This window comes from Symphodus melops, assembly GCF_947650265.1.
Source record: "Symphodus melops genome assembly, chromosome: 15".
Taxonomy (NCBI): Eukaryota; Metazoa; Chordata; class Actinopteri; order Labriformes; family Labridae; genus Symphodus; species Symphodus melops.
This window is the reverse complement of record NC_136705.1, coordinates 19,870,708-19,894,173: the sequence shown is the minus strand read 5'-3', so window position 1 is coordinate 19,894,173 and position 23,466 is coordinate 19,870,708. Positions and strand designations below refer to the sequence as shown.

The window sequence follows — 23,466 nt, the reverse complement described above, 5'->3', positions numbered from 1 at the left end:
CTATCTATGAGGTTCAAGTAATTTTCTCTCTTTGGAAACAGAAGAATCATCTTTAAGTCTGTCACAATTTAGTTTTGAACTGTTATGGGGGGAAAAGATGTAAATTAAATCTAGTCCAACTTTTTGTTTCCTCAAAGTTGTTAAATTTCGTATTTGGCTAATTTAAAGCTGAATAAAATCAGTGACTCCACTTAAAACTGCACTAGTGGTGGAGCAGCTTCTTCCTATGTCATGTGGGGCCTTTGTGTCTGGCGCCATCTGCTGGTTGGTTGCCTCCCTGCAGCTTCCTCAGGAGCATGAGGAGGGAACAGCTTTGCTTTGTATCTGCTCACATTGGCTTCTGTATATGTTCAACATATTAGATAAAGAGTGGTTGCAGAGTTTGATACTTGAAGTGTAAGGTGATGTTTAAAATCCTGGCTTTGAGTGGCTTTGCTTGATGTCATTTGTAACAAAGAATGTGTTCTTGCCTGGTCATTTTTGTTTCAACATATGTGAGTCCTAGAAATAAGCTTTGATAGAAGCTTGATATAGAATAGCGTTTAAGTTTGTGTGTGTCTCTCCTAGTTGGTCCGTCTGTGCCCCCGGCAGTGTCGTATACAAAGCGCGGCCAGGCTCTGAGTGTGGAAAGTGACCACAGGGAGGAGTGGGACGGAGCGCGCAGGCTGGAGCTGAGCACCTCAAAAGGAGACGTTCCCGCTTCGCCTCTTGGAGTGCAGGAGAGGAAGAAAACTACGAGTGCTGTTGGGGTGAGGAGTGATGGCTAGTAGTTCTCCAAGCTTGCATGAACTTACTAATCACTACAAATAAAGTAAAAGGGTGAAATAAATTATTTTCCTAAGACCATGCACAACAACCAGGTGGCTGCATAGTGTGAGATCATGTTATTATAGATGATAATATGAACGAGAAATACTCTGAAAACATGGTTTCTTCTCCAAACAGACCAACGGATCAATGACTCGCAGGAACACATACGTGTGTGAACGATCCTCTACTGACCGCTATGCAGCTATTCCTAATGGCAAAGACTCCAGGTGAGTATGACCACAGCACCCTGAACACTGAAGAACATGACTACAATTGGAGATCTTGCTCTATTTTGTATGTTCCACCAGCCTTTTTATTTTACTAACAAGGTCATTCAAACGCTAAGGTTTTGATGATCTCTCTTCATCTTTGGTTTTTAGCTTAACGGAGGTGTCAGGGAGCACCCCGTCGACTGCAATAGGCTCCACGCGACCTCGCCACACCAAGTCCATGTCATCGTCAGGGCACGCTTCGAAGAGCACACTGCCCCCCATCGACGACAACACGGAGCTTAAAGCCAGGTGAGTAGCCTGATCCTGTCATGTAGGAAAATTAAGCTGTTTACCCCATCCTACGTGGGTCATTTTCATGTGAAAGCATGGCCAAGATAGTATGCTGAAAGTCTATTGTGTCACTTTGTTTGTCCTCATCGCAGCCCCTCTCCGCGGGGTCCTTCCAACTCTCCATCTGCACACAGTATTAGCACACCAGAGAAGAACCGTTTCCCCCGGGGGACCACCAGTCGCAGCACCTTCCACGGAGCTCAGCTCAGAGACCGGCGCAGCGCCACTTACAACGGCCCCCCAGCTTCACCAACACTGTCGCACGATACGGGGGCTCTCGCTCAGCAACGCAGGGGCACGTCCACTGGGATCATCAGCAAGATCACATCTAAGTTTGTCCGCAGGTTGGTTAACACAAACCACTTGAGGTTTTACTTCAGTTACACATACAAGGTTTTGATACATTCGGTACATGCGGTGCGCTAGCTTACCGCTAGGCCAACGGTGCCACATGGATGCCTTTTTTTGATTACATGTGCTGTCTGAGGATTTGTTAGACGTAAGATTGTTTTATCATACTTTTAGTTGGCTGAAGCACTGGATCAAACTCATAGTGGTTCACATTAGAGACGCGTCTGTTTGCACATTTTAAACAAGACGAACTGAACTCTCTGCTGCTTTAACTGAACAGGGAACAAGAACTAAGAAAGGATACCAAATGTCATGCATTTAGAACTTTAATGGCAATATGAATGTCACCATTGTTTGTTCATGAAGTAAATACGTCCTTTATATTTCAGCAAAACTTCTTTAAATTTCTAAAAATGGCGAAGTGGCTGTTGATCTAATGCTTGATTATAATCCTATACTTGACAAGGTGTCCAGTAGATATTTTCTAAACATTAAAAGTACATGTATGGAAATAAATAAGGCATCCTTGCATTTGTTTGTCTCTGTTAAGCTTAAAAGGAAAAAAACCCATCCAATTCAAGCAAGACCTTGAATATACCAAGTGAAATATGTCCAGTTGTAGTTTATACAGCAGGGAAAACATCCACCCTGCCTGTGTTTTAGAACCAGCGCTAACCTTATACATCCCCCCCAGTCCTTTGTAGGCTTTTTATACATCCACACTGTTACCCTTTGCTGTCAGTATGACACCCAAAGCATAGAGCCTCCTCATCCACGCAGTTGGCTTCTTGTGTCACCTTCACGCTGGCCCACCTGTCAGAGGCTCACAGCTTTCTCTCCTTTTCTCCCTGCATAGAGCTATGTCTTTCAGGTCAACTCGGAGGTAGGAGAACACAACGCTTGCTGCACCTGTCCCCCCTGTTCAAATCAAACCCTAAAAGACCTTCCTGTTCCCACTATGACTGACTTTGGCCCGTGTTACTTTAACTCCTTACGTACTTGCGCACTACACCAAACCCTTACCTACTGACACCCTTGTTATGCAGTGTATTTCCTCCCCTTGTGTCCTCCTCAAAAACAAAACTCACAGCTCACCGGCTTCTTCCTGTACTAAGCTAAGCCGCGTTATCTGCTTCTCCAGTTGCTGGCTTTCCTCTCCTTATTCTCCCCTTTTCTTCATCCCGAGCTTTAGAGTCATGATCAGGCACATTATACCCCGAATGTAAGGCTGAGAGACACTTTTCCCCTCCTCACAGGTGAGTGGGAATTAAGGAAAGGTAGACAGGACGATTCATTTGGGAATTGTTAAAATTGTACTTCGAGAAGTCACAGTGACCTCATCTTGTGCTGATCCCTGATACCCAGGACTGTGGATTCTTTCCTGGCATGATGCCTGACACCCTTCTGTTTGTCAAGTGAATATGGGTTGGTGTTTTTAGCAGTTGGGGTAACAAATGTTGAGATGGGAGTAACAGTGTCTTCCTGGATTTTTCAGGGTGCCTAGTGAGGGAGAGGCCAGTGCCAGGACAGAAACACCAAGGTGAGAATTTGTTTGAGATGTAGATTTCCCAGAAAGCCTTTCACTCAACTATACCTCCTTCATCATCTCTGTCCTCTGTCTCTTCTCTGTTGTTGTAGAAGTGCTTCAGGTGAAACTAAGGAGGACGGTGTTCGTGACTCTAAGCCCCGCTCGCTGCGTTTCACCTGGAGCATGAAGACCACTTCCTCCATGGAGCCCGCCGAGATGATGAGGGAGATCCGAAAGGTCCTCGACGCCAACAGCTGCGATTACGAGCAGCGCGAGCGTTTCCTGCTTTTCTGCGTCCACGGTGACGCTCGCCAGGACAACCTGGTCCAGTGGGAGATGGAGGTGTGCAAGCTACCCCGCCTCTCACTGAACGGCGTGCGCTTTAAGAGGATATCAGGCACGTCCATCGCCTTTAAGAATATCGCCTGCAAAATTGCCAACGAGCTCAAACTGTGACAGCAGATGGAGTCCCAGTCAGTCTTTGTTGAGCTCTGGTTACAGTCTCATCTCATCACTGGATTACTGTTGACTAACAGGACAAAAATTCAGCACTGAAGGTCCTCACCGCGCAGAATCAGGGTGGACTCGGCTGGTAACGTGCAATACTGGCCATGAATGTACTGTACAGGGTAGTGGATCAGATAGATATTGCGAGGTTTAACCTCCGTGATGGAGAGACAGCAAAATCAGCAAACCCCGCCCTTTTTTTTCTCTTCCGTCCGGCCCTCTGTCTCTGTCATCGGCCCGCTGCTCCTCGTCATAGGACACATTCATGTAACACATGCAGTATGCAACTGAAAATGACCATTCTGCAATAATGTTTCCAATCTCTTTTTCTAAATGCCTACTACTACAAGATCTACTCTCCTCGCTGAATAACCATTAAAATAACTGAAAGCTAAAAATAGCCGCTTTTCCAACTATGTTAACTCAGTATATAGATCAGGCTGGAGCTCATACTAAAACAATGTAAAAAGAGAATTGTACTGTATGCATAACATCTGCAGGTACTGTATTGTATATTGATTTTACGTTCTGTACAGAATTTAATTGTCAATACTGTCTTTTTTCATGGGATTTGAGTTCTTTCCTAATATAATTGATGTCTCTTTAACCATTATCCTTTCAGTCTGTGAGTTTTTATTTTTTTTAAGAGCCACCGTATGAAAATAGTGTTTTTAATTTTATTTAAAGAGCACTAAATTATTTTGTTGAATATTAAGGGATGTGCTCCCTTGCCTTTTATGTTATATTTTATTTGCCTACGGAAAAAAAAAACACTACGTTGCACCACATAGACTTGAGTAGTACGTTCAGTTCAAACTGACATTGTGTTCACTTTATTTTCTCTCAGCAGTCGGTCGGTGATTTTGGAGATCCTGCTGCAATTGCACAAGTTTTCCAGGGTGTTGTGTATGAACATGAGAGTATGCACCCGTATTTCTTTCGTGTTAGTTTGATAGTCCTCAATTACGAAAACGCAGGGTTAAAATCGGGTTACTTTCGAAAGAGGAAGAGGGAGGACAGGACGTCTTCATCCAAAGTACTGAGAAAGCATGAAAAGTAAAATGATCAACTTGAAAAAAAAAGCAGTGTTTGTGTAGTCTTTCTGAAGAACCTGATTTAATCCTGCCTCCAGTGTGATTATGCAGGTACTTGTGTATCTCCTTGCTTGTTTTTCATTTTAAACTCCGCAGATTTTTGTTGTATTTATTCCATTACATTGTAATGTGCTGCTTTGTAGATTTGAGGCGTGCACTTTGTTGGAGAAAATAAAAAAGGATTTTATTTGTTTGTATATATTTTCATTTAACTTCTCTTTATGTACCGGTAATTATACGAGTAACTATTAGAGACAATATTCTTTGAAACTGAAAAAACTTTTGGGTATTGTTGATTTTGGCGCCTTTGCTGACATTGTCCAGTAGGTGTGGAGTTTTCTGACAAAAATCTCATCCTTTTTATTGTAAGTGTTACATGTGTAACTCATAATGGATCTTTGACTTGGACAAACAAGAAAATCTTTCAGTGGGCTGATAAATAGCCTCATCTGACACCTACCCCACGGCAAAGCCACACTGGCCTTTAAAATACATATGGAAATAATCTTTGTCTTGTTTGCCCTTGTTGGTAATACAGATAGGTCAGTACTAATTTCAGTCTGCTTCAAAACCATGAGAAAAAAGAAAAAAGAGGTGATAATGTGTTTTGCCTTGACGACCAGGTGTCTGCATTTCACACTGAACTAGCAGGAAGCTCAGACGAGATTTAATATTTCAATGTAAACCTTTATTGGTTGTAAACAGCATGATATTAGTCAATAACTTAATTCTAATCATGACAAAACGGTTGTAATCAGCACACATGTTAGTCGAAGGTCAAACATTATGAACAATATCTTCTATTTTTTTCATTTCAGGTCCATTAAGTGTGTGAAAATAGTTCTAAATGTCCCCAAAAATGTCCCCGATAATTCTTATGAAAAACTGTATTTTCAATACTTTAAACATTAAAAACCATGGACAGTAAAATGTAACTTTTCAGGAAGATTCTCTCTCAACATATCTGTTGATATTTTCAAAATAATTAACTTTAAACTAATACATTTAAATGAGTATTTAATTGGACTGGTCCCTCATACACTTACAAAAGTATCCCTCAAATACAAATCATTTAGCGTACAAGTGGATAGACAGAAAAAATTGTAAACATTTTGTTTTGGCAGATTTGTTCATTCAAACATGTTAATAGGTTAAAAGGTACCATTTCATTATTACATCTTGTAGATAAATATATGAGTTTACAAATGTATAAACATTGCTGAGTCACATGAAAAGCTGAACACAGAAAAATATGAGCGGAAATGCTGCATTCATCAGAATGAGATGGCCTGTGTGAGGCCCTGGTCATGCATTAATGTCTTGGCAACATACAGTGTTTAATCCTAACTTGAGAGGCAATGAACTCCACGTGTCTCAGCCAAAGGATTTGGGCTGAGATACATGCATTTGCCTTTACATGTACTAATTTCATGGGAAGATTTTAGAAATGAAAAGAGAAATGCTTGCCTCGCTCAAGTTAGGATCAAATAATCCCTTTCGGTTTTGTTCAGCAATCTCAGAAAACAGTCGAATAACCTCGCTAAAAAAATGGCTCAATTGCTCAGGTCAATGACCAGATGCTCGTAAATCTGAGTTTTCCCTTTGAAGCTCGACGCCAGCAGGAACTGCCTGTTGTCGATGGAGACTGGTGAGAAGGCCCTTGGCGCCTGGATGTTCACCTCTTGAAAGTGGACAAACTCACCCTTCTTTGCATCCCAGCGGTACACCTGTGTGAAAGAGTAATCACTGCCTAGGATGGCATACTGCCAGCTGCCCACAGAGAAGGGCTGGAACACCATGGAGCCTCGAGAGGGCATCGTCTGCAGCTCCCTGAAGAGTGCCCCGTCCCAGCGCATCACTTTGGAGTCGCCAATAAAGCGTGTGAGGCAGATATAAAGGTCCGATTTGACCTGGAAGTGCTTTACGGCGTAGACGTCCTCCATCTCTGGGATGTCAGTGCGTCGATCAAACAACTTGGTGCTTTTGTTCCACTGATAGATGACCGGCCTCTGGGAGCTGCTGGACAGGATCAGATGAGGTTTGGAAGAGATCTCCATGTACTCCACATCCGTATCTCTGTACCACGGGTGGAGCGATTGATGAGAGTAGAAGCCGTTGCCGTTCCACTTGTAGATGGTGGTGGAACCAGCCTTGGAGCTGTCGGCTATGACGAAGAAAGATTCCCCGTCTATACGGAAAGTCTCCACATCATTTGGTTTGCGGATCTTGAGGATGTCGATTCCTTGGAGCTTGATGAACTTGTTGGCAGATGTGTCGCGTTTGTAAATGTGTGAACCCCCAAACAGTTGAGCCACGATGATGAAGAGCTGATTATCAATGACCAGAGGTTTGCAGATCACAGTGGACATGCCTGAAAAGAGAAGAAAATGATAAGAACAGATTAGTTCATCCTCTTTCCTCGACTACAATGATTTATTAAACCTGGAAAAAGCATGACTGCTTCCTGGTGAACAATCTGGTGAAAACTAAAAACAACAGTAAAACTTCAGTGTAACATTAGAGCTAGCAAAATATAAGGAAATATAAGTCAAGTTATTATTTTATTTAAATGTCACCAGGCATCAGAAGGACACTGTATATATATACCAATACTCATGACCTGGAAACAATTACTATATGGGGGAAAATTTTTTACCAATACTTTACCTATGAACTTCCTCACAAAACAACCTTTTTTCAACGTTTTTTGCCCACTTACTGTCAATGTCATCAAAGTTTCTGAAGACCATCTCCACGTGATCCCACTCCAGAAAGCTGCATTTCCCGATGAAGGGCTGAGCAAACACCACATACTGGTCACTCCCAAAGGAAAAGGCCTCCACAGATATGGATTCAAACTTAAGGGACTGGTAGGAAGCAAACTCTGTTTGACAAAAAGGTCAAGAGATTGGATTATAATTATGTTCAGGCAATACATAGCACCCCTAACTGGACATTCAGGGTTAGGCATCATAATGTGCACCTAATGTAAGTAGGATCCTGCTTTTCAAGGGGATGTTCATGATGTGTGCCATGTGCTCCAGCAAGTTTGTTATTCCTTGACAATTAACCTCCAGGATTCAGAGTGTTGTCTTTGTGTGCAGCAACTGTGAGCGTAAGTTCCCTTTCATTTAATGTTTGTGGGTGTTTAATTGATTCCATGAACCACAAGAGTTATGTTTGCAATAGCTCATCTGCTAGCTTAGCATTACCTTAAAATTCAACATAATAATATGTCGGCTTAATTATTGCAATACATACAAAATGTTTTCTTGAGCTTGACCCAAGACCTGAATAAGACCTATAATTGAATCAAGGTTAAGAAGGCCCTCTGTGCTGACTGTAGCAGGTAATTGTAGTTATATCTTCTCTGTGGAAGCAACACTTAACCTATGTAATGAAAAGAGAAAAGTTCTGAAACTTAAATGTAGACTATTTAACAACCTTTAGTGAAGGAAAACATCTCATTTTCCCTTTCATCCATAAACTCATGAACATTTCCAGTTCAACACAAGAGAAGACAATCTATCTCTGACATGCTCTCAACTTGAAACGCTTCGTTCAGCTCAGATGTGGTGGGAGGCTGCGTAAAGCTTAAAGCAGGGGGATGACGATTTCTCTGTCATTGTGACTGTCTTGGTTATTATCACTACAAAATATATAAGTGTTTCTGCCGTTGTAGAACACAATATACTAGCAACTTTGATAAGAAGTAGATGGAACCAAAGCAAAACCCTAAAGTCATAATTCCGGACTACTATCTGCTTTAGCCTGACTTGCACAGACTAGGAGGCTGGCATTATAAAGCCTAATTAAACTTCGATTGACTCCTTTCTTACATTTACATATTCTCACTCACCCCTCCTGAACAATGTCAGGAAAAAGCAGGAGAGCAACGCACACATGAAAGGGCTGCAATGATCTAACATGGCATGCTGTATTTAGTTGTCAGTCAACATCTTGGACAGAATTTGATCTAAGAAGTCCCACTGTAAAACAATGACTAAACCTGTGGTGTTTGCACTGCACCTGTGGTGATGCAGTCGAAGGATTGGGGCGCCAGGTCGTTGATTTTCTTGTCCAGCTGTGAAGCTGGGCCTTTACAGTAAATCTGGTCCACTGTAGCGTTGGTGCTGTAAATCCACTCCACCAACCACTTCAGCTTACAGTCACAGGTAAACTGGTTCCCTCGAAGGTCTCTGAAAAGGAGAAATCCACCAAATTTACATCCACATTGGTTTCATTTTCAAACCCTGCAGTCATGAAGGCTTTGTTATCCGGTCTTCAGAGCTTCTATCTATGCTCTTTTTAATAGAGTATAAAATAGCACTAATGATCTTTGGCTGTGATGTATTGCAAACCATCTTCTCCTCACTGCTGCATGTAATTTTAATGGTGTTAAAAGCACCACCTACACATTTTCCAAGCCTCGGCTGCAGTGGAATAATGACAAAGTGTTCTATATATAGAAGAGCTCATCTTCCACAATGGCATACATTACTCTGTAAGTTATGTAACACTGTGCAATTTTGAAAGATAATGCAGTAGAACTTTAACTCACACTTTCGTCAATGCCTCGAGACCCTTGAACAAATCTTTGGGCAGAGTCTCCAGATTGTTGTATGCCAGACTCCTAAAAAAGAAGAACAAATGACGGCTTCTCAGTGACAGTTGATGAGATACTGATTATTCTTGTTTTGTCTTTAAAACTAAATAAGAATCAGATTCAGAAGTACTTTATTAATCCCAGGGGGATATTTGGTTATAATACAGCGGATTTAGCACCATTGTTACCTCTTTCTGCTTCTGCATGCTAACGATACAGATAAGAATTTTTCCATGCGCATCTGTACTATTAACTTCTTTATCAGTGTTTCCTGGCAATGGGTATCTGTTAAAGAAATTCAGCATGTATTGCCACCTTGGAGACTGAGAACATGGGAACATTGCTTATGGTGATTTTGAGGAAACAAACTATTTTAGAATTGCCTCCTCAGCCATTTGATAGCTTTCTATGTCACAAAAGTGTTGAAATAAGACGTTTTGCTGTTAAAAAGTTCTGTTCCATACATAGATTGAGTTTCTTTTTTTTTTTAATCATGATGTTTCAACATTTTCAGAGAAGTAAAAATCATTCAAAGGTGGATACCCTGCACAGCACTGTCAGTCCTCATATTTTGGTGCAGGTGAGGAAACCTCATCGATGATTTTTCATAGAAGTCTTGAATAATGAAAGTAGGTAATTCAATGGATGGATGGATGAATAATTTAAAGCTCCTGAGGAGTTTGTAGCTGGTTATGACACAGACTCATATTAATACTCATGTCTCTTTATGAAATAAAAAGGACAAAAATGTATCGGCATAAAGATGAATTACTTTTACGGGAGATTAACAGCATGCTGCAGAAACAGACATTTTTATAATAAGGATCATTGTGAGTTTTATATAAGACATTTAAAACCAGAAGGATGAATTTTCTTGTCTGAAGACACACACATGTACAGGACACAATCAGCACAGATAAATCGTCTGTGCTGGGTCATCGCACACCGTATGTGTGACAAACTGTAGGCCTATACATATTTGGCCTTATGTTGATTAGCTTCATCAGGTTAGAAAGTGTACGAAGGTGACAGGATTTTCTTCACAATCTTTGTAGCAACTGTGCAGCATGTCAAGAATTGTCTGTTGCAATAAATGTTGTGTAATGAACTTTGTCAGCATTTTGCAGGGCTGAACAAAGCTTTCCTGCCCCAGCAGGTATATCACACGTTCCAGTGTAACAAATATCACAAAGCTTCTGAACCGTCCATCGCTATTCTGAAAAAAAGAGTGAAAAACAGATGTACTTACAGATGCACCAAGGTTTTCAGTCCACCGAAAGCATTTGGTGAAATCGTTGTGATATGGTTGTTTTCGATGAATCTGGAAAATAGGTTCAGTGAATAAATGCATAGTAAGAAATAATCTACCCTTCTACAAAAAAAGCCCCCAGGATAAATTTGTTATCCACTCACAGATACTCCAGATGGGGAAGACCAAGGAAAGCATCCTCATTAATAGACTCCAGGTTGTTGGCTGTGAAGAGGCTGTGCAGAGAGACCCAGAACAACATTTGCTAACAACAAGTCTTTGTCCCAATTTAACAGCTCAATAGACATGTGTTAGATTCCGTAAAAAAAAAAAAAACTCTCTTTTTTTTCTAAATAGAATCTGCATCAAAAATGATTTATGCTTGTTTAAGATGTCTGCTTATTTATTTTGAAGGCCATGGTGACTCAGTCAATACTAAACCCCATGAGACAGATTAGAGGGGATTCCCCCTTCAAAAGAAGGGATTCCCCATGCACAAAGCTCTTTCTAAAACCAGGGTCTGATTCACAACATGTACAGATACACCTTAAGGCAAGACTTGGATGGATGCCCAGCAGGAAAAAAACGCTCTACAATGCTATAGAAATTCATAAGAGGGGAAAAAAATTCATCAGAACGGTATGTTTTTAGCCCTCACTGTTTGGTTAAATCTCCCTATTTTTGTGTTAGTTACACGTATGTGCAGCATCAGAGAAGGTGGAACGTCCTTAACATTAAACATGGCGTTGATCATTGACAGCATGTAACAAAGACTGAGGAACAAAACGCCTCTAGATAGATCTCTCACAGAAGATGCAGTGCAGGCGTGTGGATGAAGCTCTCTTTCGGGATTTCAGTGAATTCCGACTTGACGAAGGATCTGCAGGAGAAACAGAAACGCTGGTTTAATAGGTGACAGGCAATACGATCTCACAGTTACTCCAGCCTGTTCCGTAACTGTGCACAAGAAATCCAAATCTTAATCAGTCGAGTGTGATGCGTAAATATCTGCCATGAAAAGCACTTTCAGTTTTAGTTATAAAATAATTCAAACGTGACTTACAGCGATATGACATCGGTTGGGAAACTGCGAGGGATCGTCACTGCGCTTTCACACAACGCGTTATCTTTGGTACATGTACATGAGGAGGGACAGCGGGGCTGCCGGGCTCTCTTGCTGTCTACTACAAGTAAAACAGACGCCACAACAAATGCGCAGAGCCAATGTGATCTTTTGGGCATCTTGCGTATATTTCCCATATTTGCGAACCGCTGCGGGCACGACCTGCGCGTCGAACAGCCCTGCACATTAACCAGGATCTCCTCTTTGGTTCCCTTCTCCTCTAAAGGGTCTTCTTCCACTGCTGCCTGGAGGCCAAGCGACGCGCTGTCCGCTCCTTCTTGTTTATCTCCACTCCGTGCAGTGTGCGCCACTTCTGCCGCTCTGGAGGTGATTAACCGGGCGACCTGCACGTCCACAGCACTGAAATCACACTGCACCCCCGGACGAAAATCAATATCCCTTGTGACAAAACCACAAAAGTAGAATCTAATCAGATTCTCGCACAAGTGGCTCAGGAAAATACCAGCTGGTGATAAACGCGGGTGTGACGGCAGGTGGGGATCCCAGCGGGAGCAGACGGAGCATCTTCATCCAAAACCACGCCTATGATTTCTGCGAATACCAAACTCGCCGTTTCAGGCAAGGTACCCGAAGAAGGAATCCACCCAATCGGAAGAGGAATGGTCTTGTTTTTTTTTTTCTTCTTCTTTTTCCCGTGAATCAGCTGGAGAAAATGAAGCCCTGACATGAGCCAGCGGATTGCTGCGTGTGGCGCAGACGCACACGGGGTGCCTATGCGGGAAGCGAGTGGGAAACCTGGAGAAATGAATTTACATTGTTAAAATGTAGTTTTGCCTCAACATCCATAATATTATACGCTATTGTTTTGCATTAGACATTCTCACATTTTCTTAAGTAGGAACATTTATTTCCTGCTTTGCTTTTGGTTTCCATGGCGACTGGTGGATGCAAAATGTGGTTGTGGTGGCGTTGTGATGGAGGGGTGTGGGGAAGCCCTCCTATCATCCTGACATCTGCTCTCCTTTAGTGAAATCACCCCCCTCCCCCATCAAATAACCTATACCCCTTCATAAACAAAGGACAGGTCTTTGCTCCCATGCTGCTTTTCTGCATGACATCAGCTTTATTTATCTCCCAAAAAAAATCCACATTAAAAAATCACATCACATCATCCTTTCTTATTTTTTCTGCAAATTTATAGCTGTATAATTCAACCTAAACCAGGTTTATAGCAAGCCTTTCTTCTGCTGTGCCAGATGTGAGATAAAAGCCTTACTAGGAATTCTTCCTCGTCATTTAATTTCTCGGGTCCTTTCAGAGTCATAAGATTTATTTGTTTACTTTCTGCGCTTGGCAGGCGTGCATGCGTCAGACACTTCTGGGAAGAAACACATGCAGCGGGTTTTAAAACGTCTCTGAATAAATGAATGCTGCTCAGGATCTCCAGTAAGTCAATAATGTGATTGCACTATTTGATATGACCTCAATAATACAATTTGCCTGTAAAAACAAAGAAAAATGTCATCTATAGGAACAGGGTCACGTGCTGGAAGCTGATTCCGGGTATCCTGATATACTTTGATAAAGAGGAAGAGATGAACCCATGATTAAAAGCCCATGATGAGGACACTCTATAGGAGACTACACAGAGGAGAATTGTGGATTATAAAGAATCTGGAATGGACAGAGAGCCACAAATGTCTTTTTTTTATGAGCAGCTTTTGAACTAAACAGAGAACACTGGATATTATTGTTGTGCTGCAAGATGATGGATAGTTCTTGTGCTTCATAAATGCCATCATTCATCCCAAGAATAGAACACACACTGTCCTGCAAGTATTTGACCACAGTGATGTCCACTGCTATTGATACATCCAAGTCTGCTGTTTCAGACTAATGGACTTTCATGATGTATGTTAATCTGATTAATGATTTAATCATATACATACCTCCTATTGTATCTGTAGCTTCAAATGGGACATTTTCAAACCAGACTTCCATTTTCTGATATGTTATAGGTTCTAAACTGATAACCATATTCCTTCTAGATGGAAAGGAAAGGCAGAGGTAGAGTCCTATCAGGAGAATGGATTTATGAGTCAATAGCTTATTAAAATTATTCTATTTGGATTTCAGCCACTAGAGAGAGATTTTTTTTCCCAAGAGATTTGTATTTCAAATTAACTTTTCTTTTTAGTTACTCCTTTTTCATGCTGTATTTAGATGCATTTCATTTTGAAACTGTATTGTTTTCCCACATTATAACTTTGAATTTTTACTTTTAGAATCATTGTACCTCTATTGATTACGTCTATTTGACTCTTACACAATTCTAAATACAACTTTAATCATTACCCTACATCATTATTATATTTTTAGCAGGTTAGCAGCAGTAGCAGCACGTTACTGAATACACCAGTGTTGCTGTTTGACCCCTGCACCAGCCTGCTGTCTTAAGGTATGTCGTCAGTCTAAAAGCTGGATTACATCCTTTGACGTGACTGTTAGGATTATGAAACTGATATTCTCTCTTGTTAGTGTAAGAACTCAGAGGAATGTTCTTATATTATGCACCCCTCCATCTGCTAGCTGTTCCTATACTGAGGTCAAACTAACAGTCACATATCAAAGACACACAGCAAAGCAACCGAAAAACCATGTTCAGGTTATTAAGAATAAAAGAAAGGTTTCGATATGTTTTCTTGTTTATTTAGTTTTTGTCTTTAAAAAGCGGCATATCCCTCCTGATCATAAAGATGTGCATTTACATTTGATTCATCTGTGGTTGTCACAACACCAGGATTTTCAACTTTAATATTCAGCAGTACAAAAACTTTATTGATATCTGTTTTGATACCACAACCAAAAAAAAGGCACTCTGGTATTTTACATCTGGCATTTTAGATTTTTGGTAAAATGGCAGGCAAGCTCCTGCACAAATAAATTTTTTTACTCAGTGTCACCAGCTGCTCCCTGTATTTAGAAGAAACATACTGCATCTTATGAGATACTGAAGGGACTCAAGAAATGTCAATATTTGTCGACCTGTAAATTTGAATGGACCACAGATGTTCTCTCTGGACGTGTTTTGGGCTAAAAATATGACTGAGGACGTAAAATACTTTTTTTTTTTTTAAAGCTTCAGTACTCTTCAACACTATCTGAGAATGTAAAATACTCAGTATTAAGAAGTGTACACATATTTGACAACCTTACATTCTTTATATCTTTATGTGACTCAACAGGCACCAGTTAGGATCCAGCTTCTCCGGCCTGTTGTAAGCTTGTTAGCAGTTAAATCGAAGGTGATGTTTGGTCTTTTAAACCCCTCTTTAGTTGTCTCTCAGTTGTTAACATGGTGCACATGGAGCCATTATAGTGACATTTTATTATTTATTGAATACCACCTATGCTTCAAACTGAACTGCTTGAAGCATCGCAGAGCATAGCAGAGCACCTGAATTTCACTCCACTAGGGCCTGCAATACATTTTCCACCTTCTTTACTGAAAAAATCCAGAAAATTAGACAACATGTCAGTAATTCAAAATCAGGATCAGGATATGTGCTGTGTCCGTCTAAAACCAATTTAAACATCATGACACAATTTAATCAAATCAACCTTAAAAACCTGGAGGACATTATACAACAATTAAATTCCTCCTCCTGCTGTCTTGATATCCTACAAACAGGTTTTTTCAAAAAAGTTTCTCACGTCATGGCCCCAGATCTATTACAGATTGTAAACATGTCTCTTTCCTCAGGTGTCTTCCCACAGGCACTAAAAACAGCAGTCATCAAGCCACTATTAGAAAAGAACAATCTAGACAAGTCAGTAATGAACAACTACAGGCCGATATCATATCACCTGAAGAACATTTCAAGAATTAGAGGACTTATGTCCCAGCAGGACCTGGAAAAACTTGTCCATGCTTTTATCTTCAGTCGTCTTGATTACTGTAACAGTGTCTTTACAGGTCTGCCTAAAACTTCAGTCAGACAACTGCAGCTGATCCAGAACGCTGCTGCTAGAGTCCTCACCAAAACCAAGAAAATGGATCATATCAGTCCAGTTCTGAGGTCCTTACACTGGCTGCCAGTCTCTCAGAGGATAGATTTTAAAATCCTGCTGCTGGTGTATAAAGCGCTTAATGGTTCAGGGCCAAAATACATAAGTGACCTACTGATTAACTATGAGCCGCCCAGACCACTCAGGTTGTCTGGTACAGGTCTGCTCTCTGTCCCCAGAGTCAGAACTAAACATGAAGAAGCAGCCTTTAGTTTCTATGCTCCATATATCTGGAACAAACTCCCAGAAAACTGCAGGTCAGCTGAATCTCTCAGCTCTTTTACATCAAGGTTAAAGACTCACCTGTTTACTGCTGCCTTTGACTAAAATGTTTTAATAAAGGTTTTAATCTTTTACTCTGCACTATAAATTTTAAATCCTTTTATATTCTTCCTTAAATTAATTTTATTTGAATTATTATTACTACAAATTTTAAGTTTTAATAATTTCAGTAATTTTTCTTTTTTAATGTATCTTTTCTTTCTTCTGCCATGATGCTTTTGATGTTTTGTGCAAAGCACTTTGAATTGCCTTGTTGTTGAAATGTGCTATATAAATAAACTTGCCTTGCCTTGCCTTGAACACACATTACTTCTTACCCCCTTTCTGTTGAGTTTGTATCAACTTGTAAACGTTAGAATGCACTGTTAATGCAGCCTCACCCCCAAACAACAACAACAACAAACAAACAAAAAAACAGCACATTTGGAAAATAAAATTTATTGACATTTTCACAACTCATACATGATAATATTGCACATATAATTGTGCTTTTAATGCTATACATACGTTACAGAACGTTTAACGTTCTGTTAAAATTACAGAAACTGTCTGTCAAAAGAATAAAACAAAGTCTGACATTGTTCTGCTAAATGCTACTCATTTCATTAGCTCTTCTCGAGACATGAAAATGAATCTTAACATTTAAGTTTCTAAAAAAAAAAAAAATCACAACATATAATTTTAATGTTGCTTAACACAAAGATGCCCTCTTTGTTGGTTAAATTTGATTTCTGCAGTTTTCCCACTTGATACCTTCTTGGTCTGTTAATGCCACATGCACTCTGCACACTGTGACTTCTGAGCAGGGCGGAAGTATTTTTACTTTATGTAAGCAGGGGGACTTAAAAGAAGGTAGCCTGGGGGGCCCAGGTGGATTATAACCAAATCCAATTCAGTCAAATCTTCTTACCCATCTATTTGCCAGAGACATATGTTTCAAATAAAGCCCCTGCAATTAGAACAAAGGAATTGTTGACTTGGCAAATGACGCCATTTAAAGAAAGTGGCGTCTTACTTTCCTAAAGAAAGTAAGAGCTTTTAATTTTTAGTTTATATTGCAGAAATATTCAGGTTTAATCTCACTGACTGCACACTTATTTGCAGTCTAAAATCTCTATTCATGTGCCCAAAACCAAAGAAAGAGAGCTAATGACCCTTTAATTATGTTCAATAAAAACATTTGTAATATTATACACATATACTCTTATCATTAATTATTTAAGTATATACAAGTTAAATATATGTTTCCAGAGTATTTGGACTGGTGCAGATTAAAGTAGCTTTTTGTAAAAGAGGATACAAGATCCATAATAGAAAAAGAATTTTGGTATTTTTGCACATTTGAACTCCCTCATGTGTGAACACATTCTCATGCACATTCACACTTCATAATACAAATACACATCCAAACAACCCTTTCACAAGTGCTCGGGCCATCCAAGTTTAGCAAACAACACATGTCTTTGATTTTCCTTCTTGAGCTGAAAAAAAACCCCACACAAATAAGAAAGCAAAAGTTAGAGAAAGCTAACAATGCAAACACACAGTAAGCAATACAGATACATGAATCGGATTTCAGAGATCAGGACTTCACCTGTTTCACCTCCACCTTCCAGCTTTTTTTTCTCGTCTTCGATAGCCTGAATCTTGGCTGCATGGACGTCTGCGAGGGCTTTCCACTCTCCCCTGTTGATGTTTAATCCATCAAACATGGGGCTGATCTCTGAGTGGAAGCGAGAAAACTCCTGCAAACACGCAGATAACCCCAGACACATTAAGAACCAGAGAGAAATATACACAGAACACTCGTACTCTGACAAGAAAACATCAAAGAAGAAAGGGAAGTTACATGACAAAATTAACTGCAAGAATATACATTTACAAAGTAGAGTATTTATCATAATGTGCATGTGTTGTTTTTTTTAACCAGATACCTTGTACACAAAGGCGCAGACAAAGTCAATGAAACCACACTGCATCTTAGGCAGCTCCTCAGCGTGATTCCTGTCCATCATTGGCTATAGGAGAGGACGAAGCAGAAGGGATGTACTGTTAGGGATCAGTGACAACATACTCAGTGCATATATCATAGTTTATAGATCTTACAATGGGCTGCTGGTCGAGCACGGTCCTCTCCAGGTCTCCCTGCTCCCAAAATTCCGCTGCCACCATCAGAGCGACCTAGGAACCAATCAGAAGAAGCAGTTTATAAAGTGAAAGTTAAAATCATGACACACAAACCTAATGACAGGATCATACCTTGCTCTGAACCTCCCAGGGTTTTGTAATGGCTGACAGATCACAAGCCGTCATCATCATTGCCCTGCAGAAAGACATTTTTGTTAATGGAAAACAGTATTAAGAAAATACTGATTTTTAAAAGTGTTTGTTTCACATGCTCATTGACTCATTTACATGATTATTTCCTTCCTAGTTGCATTGTTGGAAACAAAGCTGATCTTTTCTTTCTCATCTGCAATCCCTTCCACACTTTCCACAATCTTTTGAAACATTGTTCTCTTCCTGAAAGACAAGAAGGCAGTCAGATCTTTTCAAAAGTCCTTGAAAATCATTGGTTGGCATTGAGAGATTTTAATATGGGTGCAGAAGTTGATTTACTTTTGATGGACCTGAAGTTTGGACATTACTTACTTGAAGTAGAGGGCGAGGTCGGTGGCAATAATGCAAACTTCAAACAGATGCTGCACGGTCTCGAACTGACGCTTCTGAAGGTTTATGAAGATATTCAGGTCCTGTGAATGTCAGCAGAGGAGAGAAGTTAGACAGCAACTTCTTGGAGCTATAACTATTGTTTAACACAATCCAAAATATGTAAACATTTCAGAACCCACCTCATTCTCCATCAGAGTTTTACTGTACTCCAGATGGTGACGTTCCATAATTGAGGAGCTGTGCAGTTTTGCCAGAGGTGATAAACTCCTAAAAGAGTCAACCAGAACAAGAAGACAAAAGTATATTTTTTTGTTTCTGGAAATATTTTTGTTGTTCACGTTGCCAAGAAATGACTTGCAAAATACCGTACTTTGTCTGGTAGAGATTGTTGGTTCCTCTGTGGTCAATATCATGGCAGAATCCAGCGGCCACCATGGCAAAGGCCTCGAGATCAGAGTAGTACTTCTTCAGTTTACCTGTCTGTTGAGAAAAGTGGGAGGGACACCCTGTGTGATGCCGTATATTTTTCATCACCAATTAAAAATAAAAAGTGAAGTATGAGAAATCCGTCTCACTAGCAGCAAGGTGAACATGGTTTGTCCAACATTGAAGCCATGCCTCCAGTTGTGGTAGGTGATGTCACGGTACCCTTTACGGACGGTATACATCCATCGTGTGAGGATCTGCATGACAGGTAAAAACACGAAAACAGATCTGTAATGAGTCTTTGCATTCGGTTTAAAAAAATAAAACAACCTATGACTCAAATTCAGCACATTTGATTACGAAGTTAGCATTTAGTCAAATATTCAAACAATTATAATAGCTTCATCCAAGAGACAAACAATTTAGAAATTGGACAAAAATGTAATCTGGCGCTGCATTGCTCATGAACCAAAGTCTTGTGATTTGATTTGTATTGATTTTATTGACTGATTCTATGGAGCAGGCAGCTAAATGTGTGCAGCACTTGAATCAAAGACTAATTCCCTCAAGGGGACAACAAGGTGTGCTGTATCATATCTTATTATATCATGTCGAGTTTGAACAAAGGCGGGAGGTTGTTGAGTGAGTACGGGAAGTTTTCCTGATAAATGATGTACCTCAGGTGGGACTTTAAACTTCTCCACCACCCCCAGCTCAAAGAAGCAGCGGATGCCACACTTGATGAGCTCAAACTCTGACAAGGGGAAGTCGCTGAAGCGGAACTCCAACAGCTCCACGTTCTTGGCTTCAGGGATGCTGGTTCTCTGAGGGTTGGAAACAAAAAAACAAGCCATCAGAATCCAATCACAAACAAGGGAAGCGTTTCAGTCTCTGCACAGCAGTGCTTACCAACAGTTTGTACATCTCCTTCTGGTCACAGTCTTCTGGTGCAGTGCCAAACTTTTCTTGAGTGTTCTGTTGGGGATAAGAAAAGTTAATAGGATGCTTGATCTAGTCATCTGTCTGAGGTCTGTAGTTACAGTCAGTTGGAGCAGAAGCTCACCAGGATGGTCTGCACATCACTCGGTGTGGCCTTTGACTGGTACATGAGTACTTCCTGGGAAATTTCTTTACTCCACTCTGTCCTATTCAGTTTGTCGTATGTGTCGCTGTTCAGAGTGGACCAGCCGAGAAACTGGGTCAAAGCCTAGTGATATGCACAAATAATAAACAAATTACTTCTCTATATCTTGTACTGAAAATGAATATCTCAATTTAATTTATCCTTTAAAGGCCAACAAGACTGGATGTTACTATTTAGAGTAATATTATAATGTTACAAATGTCAGTTAACTAAAATTCTATGAATAAAATAAGCAGTACTTTGGGGTTCATTTTAATGGTATGAGAGATATTTCCATACTTCTGTAATTTGTTCATCATTCTCATCGAATGGTCTGCCGTCGAATCTGTTGAAAAAAGTGGCAACACCAACAATTTCTTCCTTCTTGTTGACGATAGGGAGCGAAAGGACGTTCTTAATCGTCCAGCCGGTCTCATCCACTGCTTCTTTCTGTCAATTACAAAATCCAGATCATCAGCGCAAACTTTGTGCAGTCCAAAAACAAAACTCAATCTCTCTTGTCAGTAAAGAGTGTCTCACCTGGAAATTGAAGTATTCGTCTCCCCCAGCATTCATCATGTTGCAGATCTAGGAGAAAAAAATGATTGACATGTGTTCATGTGTGGCAATCAGCAGATCATGACCAAGCTGAATACAAGAATGCAAGTTAAACTTACAAATCCATTCTCAGCTACATATGAGGGGAGACCACTGACCAGAGCCCAGTGATCAGCAGGGGGGCCGCTGTGAGTGAAGAGAGTAAAAAAAAAATTACGTCACTGTTGACAGAAAACTTCTTAAACTTCTTCTTCTTCTTAAACTTCTTAAAAATATGCAAATACAGCTTCATGAAAAGGTGTGCCATGCTAGTGTTAGAATACATAATGGCACTCACGGGATAACTTTGATCTCCTCTTTGTCTTCAAGCAAGTAGTCAATAATCTTGTAGAAATTGATTTCCTAAAAGTTTAAAGGGGTTTTGTTATGTTTTATTAATCTCTTCACGAAAGGTGCAAGGGTGGAGAATTATCACACAAAACAAACCAGGCTTGAGACTTACTCTGCCGTCAGGTGTCTTGGGGCCTTTGTACGCCTCCTGTTCACCAAGTTTGATTGCCCACTCATCAAAAAATTCCTGTAGGAAAATTGGCCAAAATCACACAATATTACAGTTCTGCTGAACTGATTCATTTCAACATTAAAGTAAAGACTTCAGTCTTTTCTCTACCAACCTTTTCTTTGGTCATGTCCAGGAGTCCCACAGAGTATCTCTCACACTTGACGTAAGTCCTCACTGTGTATAAAGCTTTGTGAAACTGCCTCTCAATGTCTGTCAACTCTTCAAAAACTTTGCTGGCTGACCACAGCAGAACCTTCAGTGAAAAAAACAAGCAGTGCTCATAAGTTTCATATGGGACCCTTTAAGTCTTGTCATTCCATCAAGGTAAAAATGAAAGAAAGTGGCCAAATAGTTGCTCGCATCGCTCAACCACAAACTGTAGATCAGACTGATGTAATGTGTGGATTTATACATGTGCTTTATTCTTCTTACCTGGCTTCTCCTGGATTCTACATCCCACATGTTAGCAGTGTGGGCTTGGAGAATGATCACAGCACCAAAGTTCACATATTTAGTGAAGAGCTGTGATCAAACAGAAAAGAATCATAGTGTTATGGATTAGATTCAAATGTTTTCTTTTTAATATATTTCAATCACTACAGATTGTGGACACTTTCTCTAACAGAACCTTCACAGTTGAATAAAGGCCATAAAGCAAGACAAGAGAAGAGAAGATGTCTGGGCTTCCCCCCCACCTAAAAGGATTATAAGTTGAGCTGCCATAACAGTGACCCAAAGTACCAAGACAAGCTTCTAAATATACAGGTCAGAGATCGGAAGCTGGTCAGCTAAAATTGGCAGTTATTCCTCGCAAGCATAGATAAGGAAGTAAAGTAACCCTTGCATGGGATTTGTCTGCCACAAACCCTGCATCCTTAACTATCTCCCCCCCATGCTAACTGAGTGTACTATGTTGGAGTTTTTTTTTTCTTAATAAAACTGGCAAACACACCACTCTTTAGAAGAAATACTCTGTTAATGATTATACATATAAGCATCCTGTCCACTCACCTCCTGGTCACCCTTTGAAAATTGGTCTGCACCTTGTTTGTTGAGTGCCATGATCACACCAATAGGTTCCTTCCCAGACATAATTGGAGCAGTGAGCATGCATTTGGTGGTATATTTGGTTTGTTTGTCCACAAAGTCACTGAAATGAGAGTCCTGAAAATAACAGAGGACATTTAAAGGTTAAAAGTCAAAACATACCTAGAAAGGTGTGAAATAAGATGTGTGCTCATTAAAACGCTGTAATAAAGGTTTAAGGACTTCAGAATTTCCTTTTTTTTTTTTTTACATTTTGCCCTCTCTAGACTTAACTGCACTGCGTCTATCCAGAGCTAGACTTGATTGGTTTGACTATGTGACCTTTCCGATTTGTACGCGTCTAATTTTGGAGTTATAATCCTTGCCATTAGCTCACCTTCTTAACATCAGCAATATTCTGCGGCTTCTTGGAGTGTGCCGTCCAACCGACAAGCCCCATGTCGGTGGGAAAAACAATCTCTACATTTGGGTTCACAAAATTTTTCTCATATGGAGAATTGTGTGTCACATCGAAGAGGATGGTGGACAGCTCAGGTACTCCATTACGAGCCCTGTAGCCAAAGTAGCTAACACGATCAGCTTGGATCAGCAGAGCAATCCTCTGGAGAACTTTGTGCAGAGCTTTTTCCATCGGGTTGGTGCCCTGCATCTCCTTTATGAGCTCGAATATGAACTCAGCCTCCTGGATGGTGGAGACATCCTTGTAAGAGGCTGGATCTTTGACCTGGACCTGGTTGTTGAATGCAGCCGTGATCATTTCTGCCTTGACTTTCTTCTCATAGTACTCCTTAGCGACCTGTGGGTTGTTGTCAAGGAACTTCTCTACTGTGTCTTTGTCTGCCATGTTGTCCAGTTATAGATGAAGCTGAGAACAAAAAAAAACCTTTACAGCTGGATGGAGGAAGAGTAGAGCAGTAGTGTCGGCCTCCAGAAGA

General features: G+C 40.4%; 3 protein-coding genes across 7 annotated transcripts in view; 1 reads left to right on the top strand and 2 right to left on the bottom strand.

Annotated features, from left to right (window-relative positions):
* Nucleotides 1-5,050, top strand: part of LOC306836466 (serine/threonine-protein kinase MARK1-like) — a 29,505-nt gene extending 24,455 nt beyond the window's left edge. For 2 of the 4 annotated variants that reach the window (XM_079363549.1, XM_079363547.1), the window contains exons 13-19: nucleotides 568-749; nucleotides 946-1,037; nucleotides 1,191-1,331; nucleotides 1,466-1,717; nucleotides 2,581-2,607; nucleotides 3,220-3,264; nucleotides 3,363-5,050. In XM_079363549.1, coding sequence (XP_079219675.1) covers nucleotides 568-749; nucleotides 946-1,037; nucleotides 1,191-1,331; nucleotides 1,466-1,717; nucleotides 2,581-2,607; nucleotides 3,220-3,264; nucleotides 3,363-3,708 — 1,085 coding nt within the window. In that variant the 3' untranslated portion in view covers nucleotides 3,709-5,050. The remainder of the gene's footprint in view (nucleotides 1-567; nucleotides 750-945; nucleotides 1,038-1,190; nucleotides 1,332-1,465; nucleotides 1,718-2,580; nucleotides 2,608-3,219; nucleotides 3,265-3,362) is intronic. The other 2 variants (XM_079363548.1, XM_079363546.1) reach the window with 1 other exon arrangement.
* Nucleotides 5,051-5,531: 481 nt separating this feature from the next.
* On the bottom strand, nucleotides 5,532-12,732 carry LOC306835564 (leucine-rich glioma-inactivated protein 1-like). 2 transcript variants are annotated; one of them, XM_079362188.1, is made up of 9 exons: nucleotides 12,677-12,732; nucleotides 11,772-12,587; nucleotides 11,517-11,588; nucleotides 10,873-10,944; nucleotides 10,709-10,780; nucleotides 9,415-9,486; nucleotides 8,883-9,052; nucleotides 7,573-7,737; nucleotides 5,532-7,224 (listed from the first exon to the last, which is right to left on the bottom strand). In XM_079362188.1, exons 2-9 carry the CDS (start codon nucleotides 11,966-11,968, stop codon nucleotides 6,407-6,409), a joined length of 1,638 nt encoding a protein of 545 aa, XP_079218314.1. In that variant the 5' UTR covers nucleotides 11,969-12,587; nucleotides 12,677-12,732; the 3' UTR covers nucleotides 5,532-6,406. The 2 variants fall into 2 exon arrangements, with proteins under 2 accessions (XP_079218314.1, XP_079218315.1); XM_079362189.1 differs by lacking the exon at nucleotides 12,677-12,732 and having other exon boundaries at nucleotides 11,772-12,646.
* Nucleotides 12,733-17,585: 4,853 nt separating this feature from the next.
* On the bottom strand, nucleotides 17,586-23,375 carry LOC306835673 (cone cGMP-specific 3',5'-cyclic phosphodiesterase subunit alpha'-like; the record flags this gene model as incomplete). The annotated part of the gene is made up of 22 exons (XM_079362338.1): nucleotides 17,586-17,623; nucleotides 17,737-17,887; nucleotides 18,077-18,160; nucleotides 18,249-18,323; nucleotides 18,402-18,465; nucleotides 18,558-18,665; nucleotides 18,795-18,895; nucleotides 18,995-19,082; nucleotides 19,186-19,295; nucleotides 19,391-19,498; nucleotides 19,919-20,065; nucleotides 20,151-20,216; nucleotides 20,305-20,448; nucleotides 20,665-20,814; nucleotides 20,905-20,952; nucleotides 21,042-21,108; nucleotides 21,260-21,324; nucleotides 21,425-21,499; nucleotides 21,597-21,737; nucleotides 21,917-22,006; nucleotides 22,496-22,648; nucleotides 22,908-23,375. The coding sequence occupies 22 exons, from the start codon at nucleotides 23,373-23,375 to the stop codon at nucleotides 17,586-17,588; spliced, it is 2,541 nt and encodes an 846-aa protein (XP_079218464.1).
* Between the last annotated feature and the right edge of the window lie 91 nt (nucleotides 23,376-23,466).

What these genes read in the sequence shown, in the direction of transcription:
- LOC306835564 (XM_079362188.1), bottom strand. Translation starts at nt 11,968, where the DNA reads ATGGGAAATATACGCAAGATGCCCAAAAGATCACATTGGCTCTGCGCA. An exon ending in CTTCCCCATCTGGAGTATCT is followed by an intron (nt 10,781 to 10,872) that starts GTGAGTGGATAA and finishes CCTATTTTCCAG; the next exon opens with ATTCATCGAAAACAACCATA. An exon ending in CTTCGACTGCATCACCACAG is followed by an intron (nt 7,738 to 8,882) that starts GTGCAGTGCAAA and finishes TTTGTCAAACAG; the next exon opens with AGTTTGCTTCCTACCAGTCC.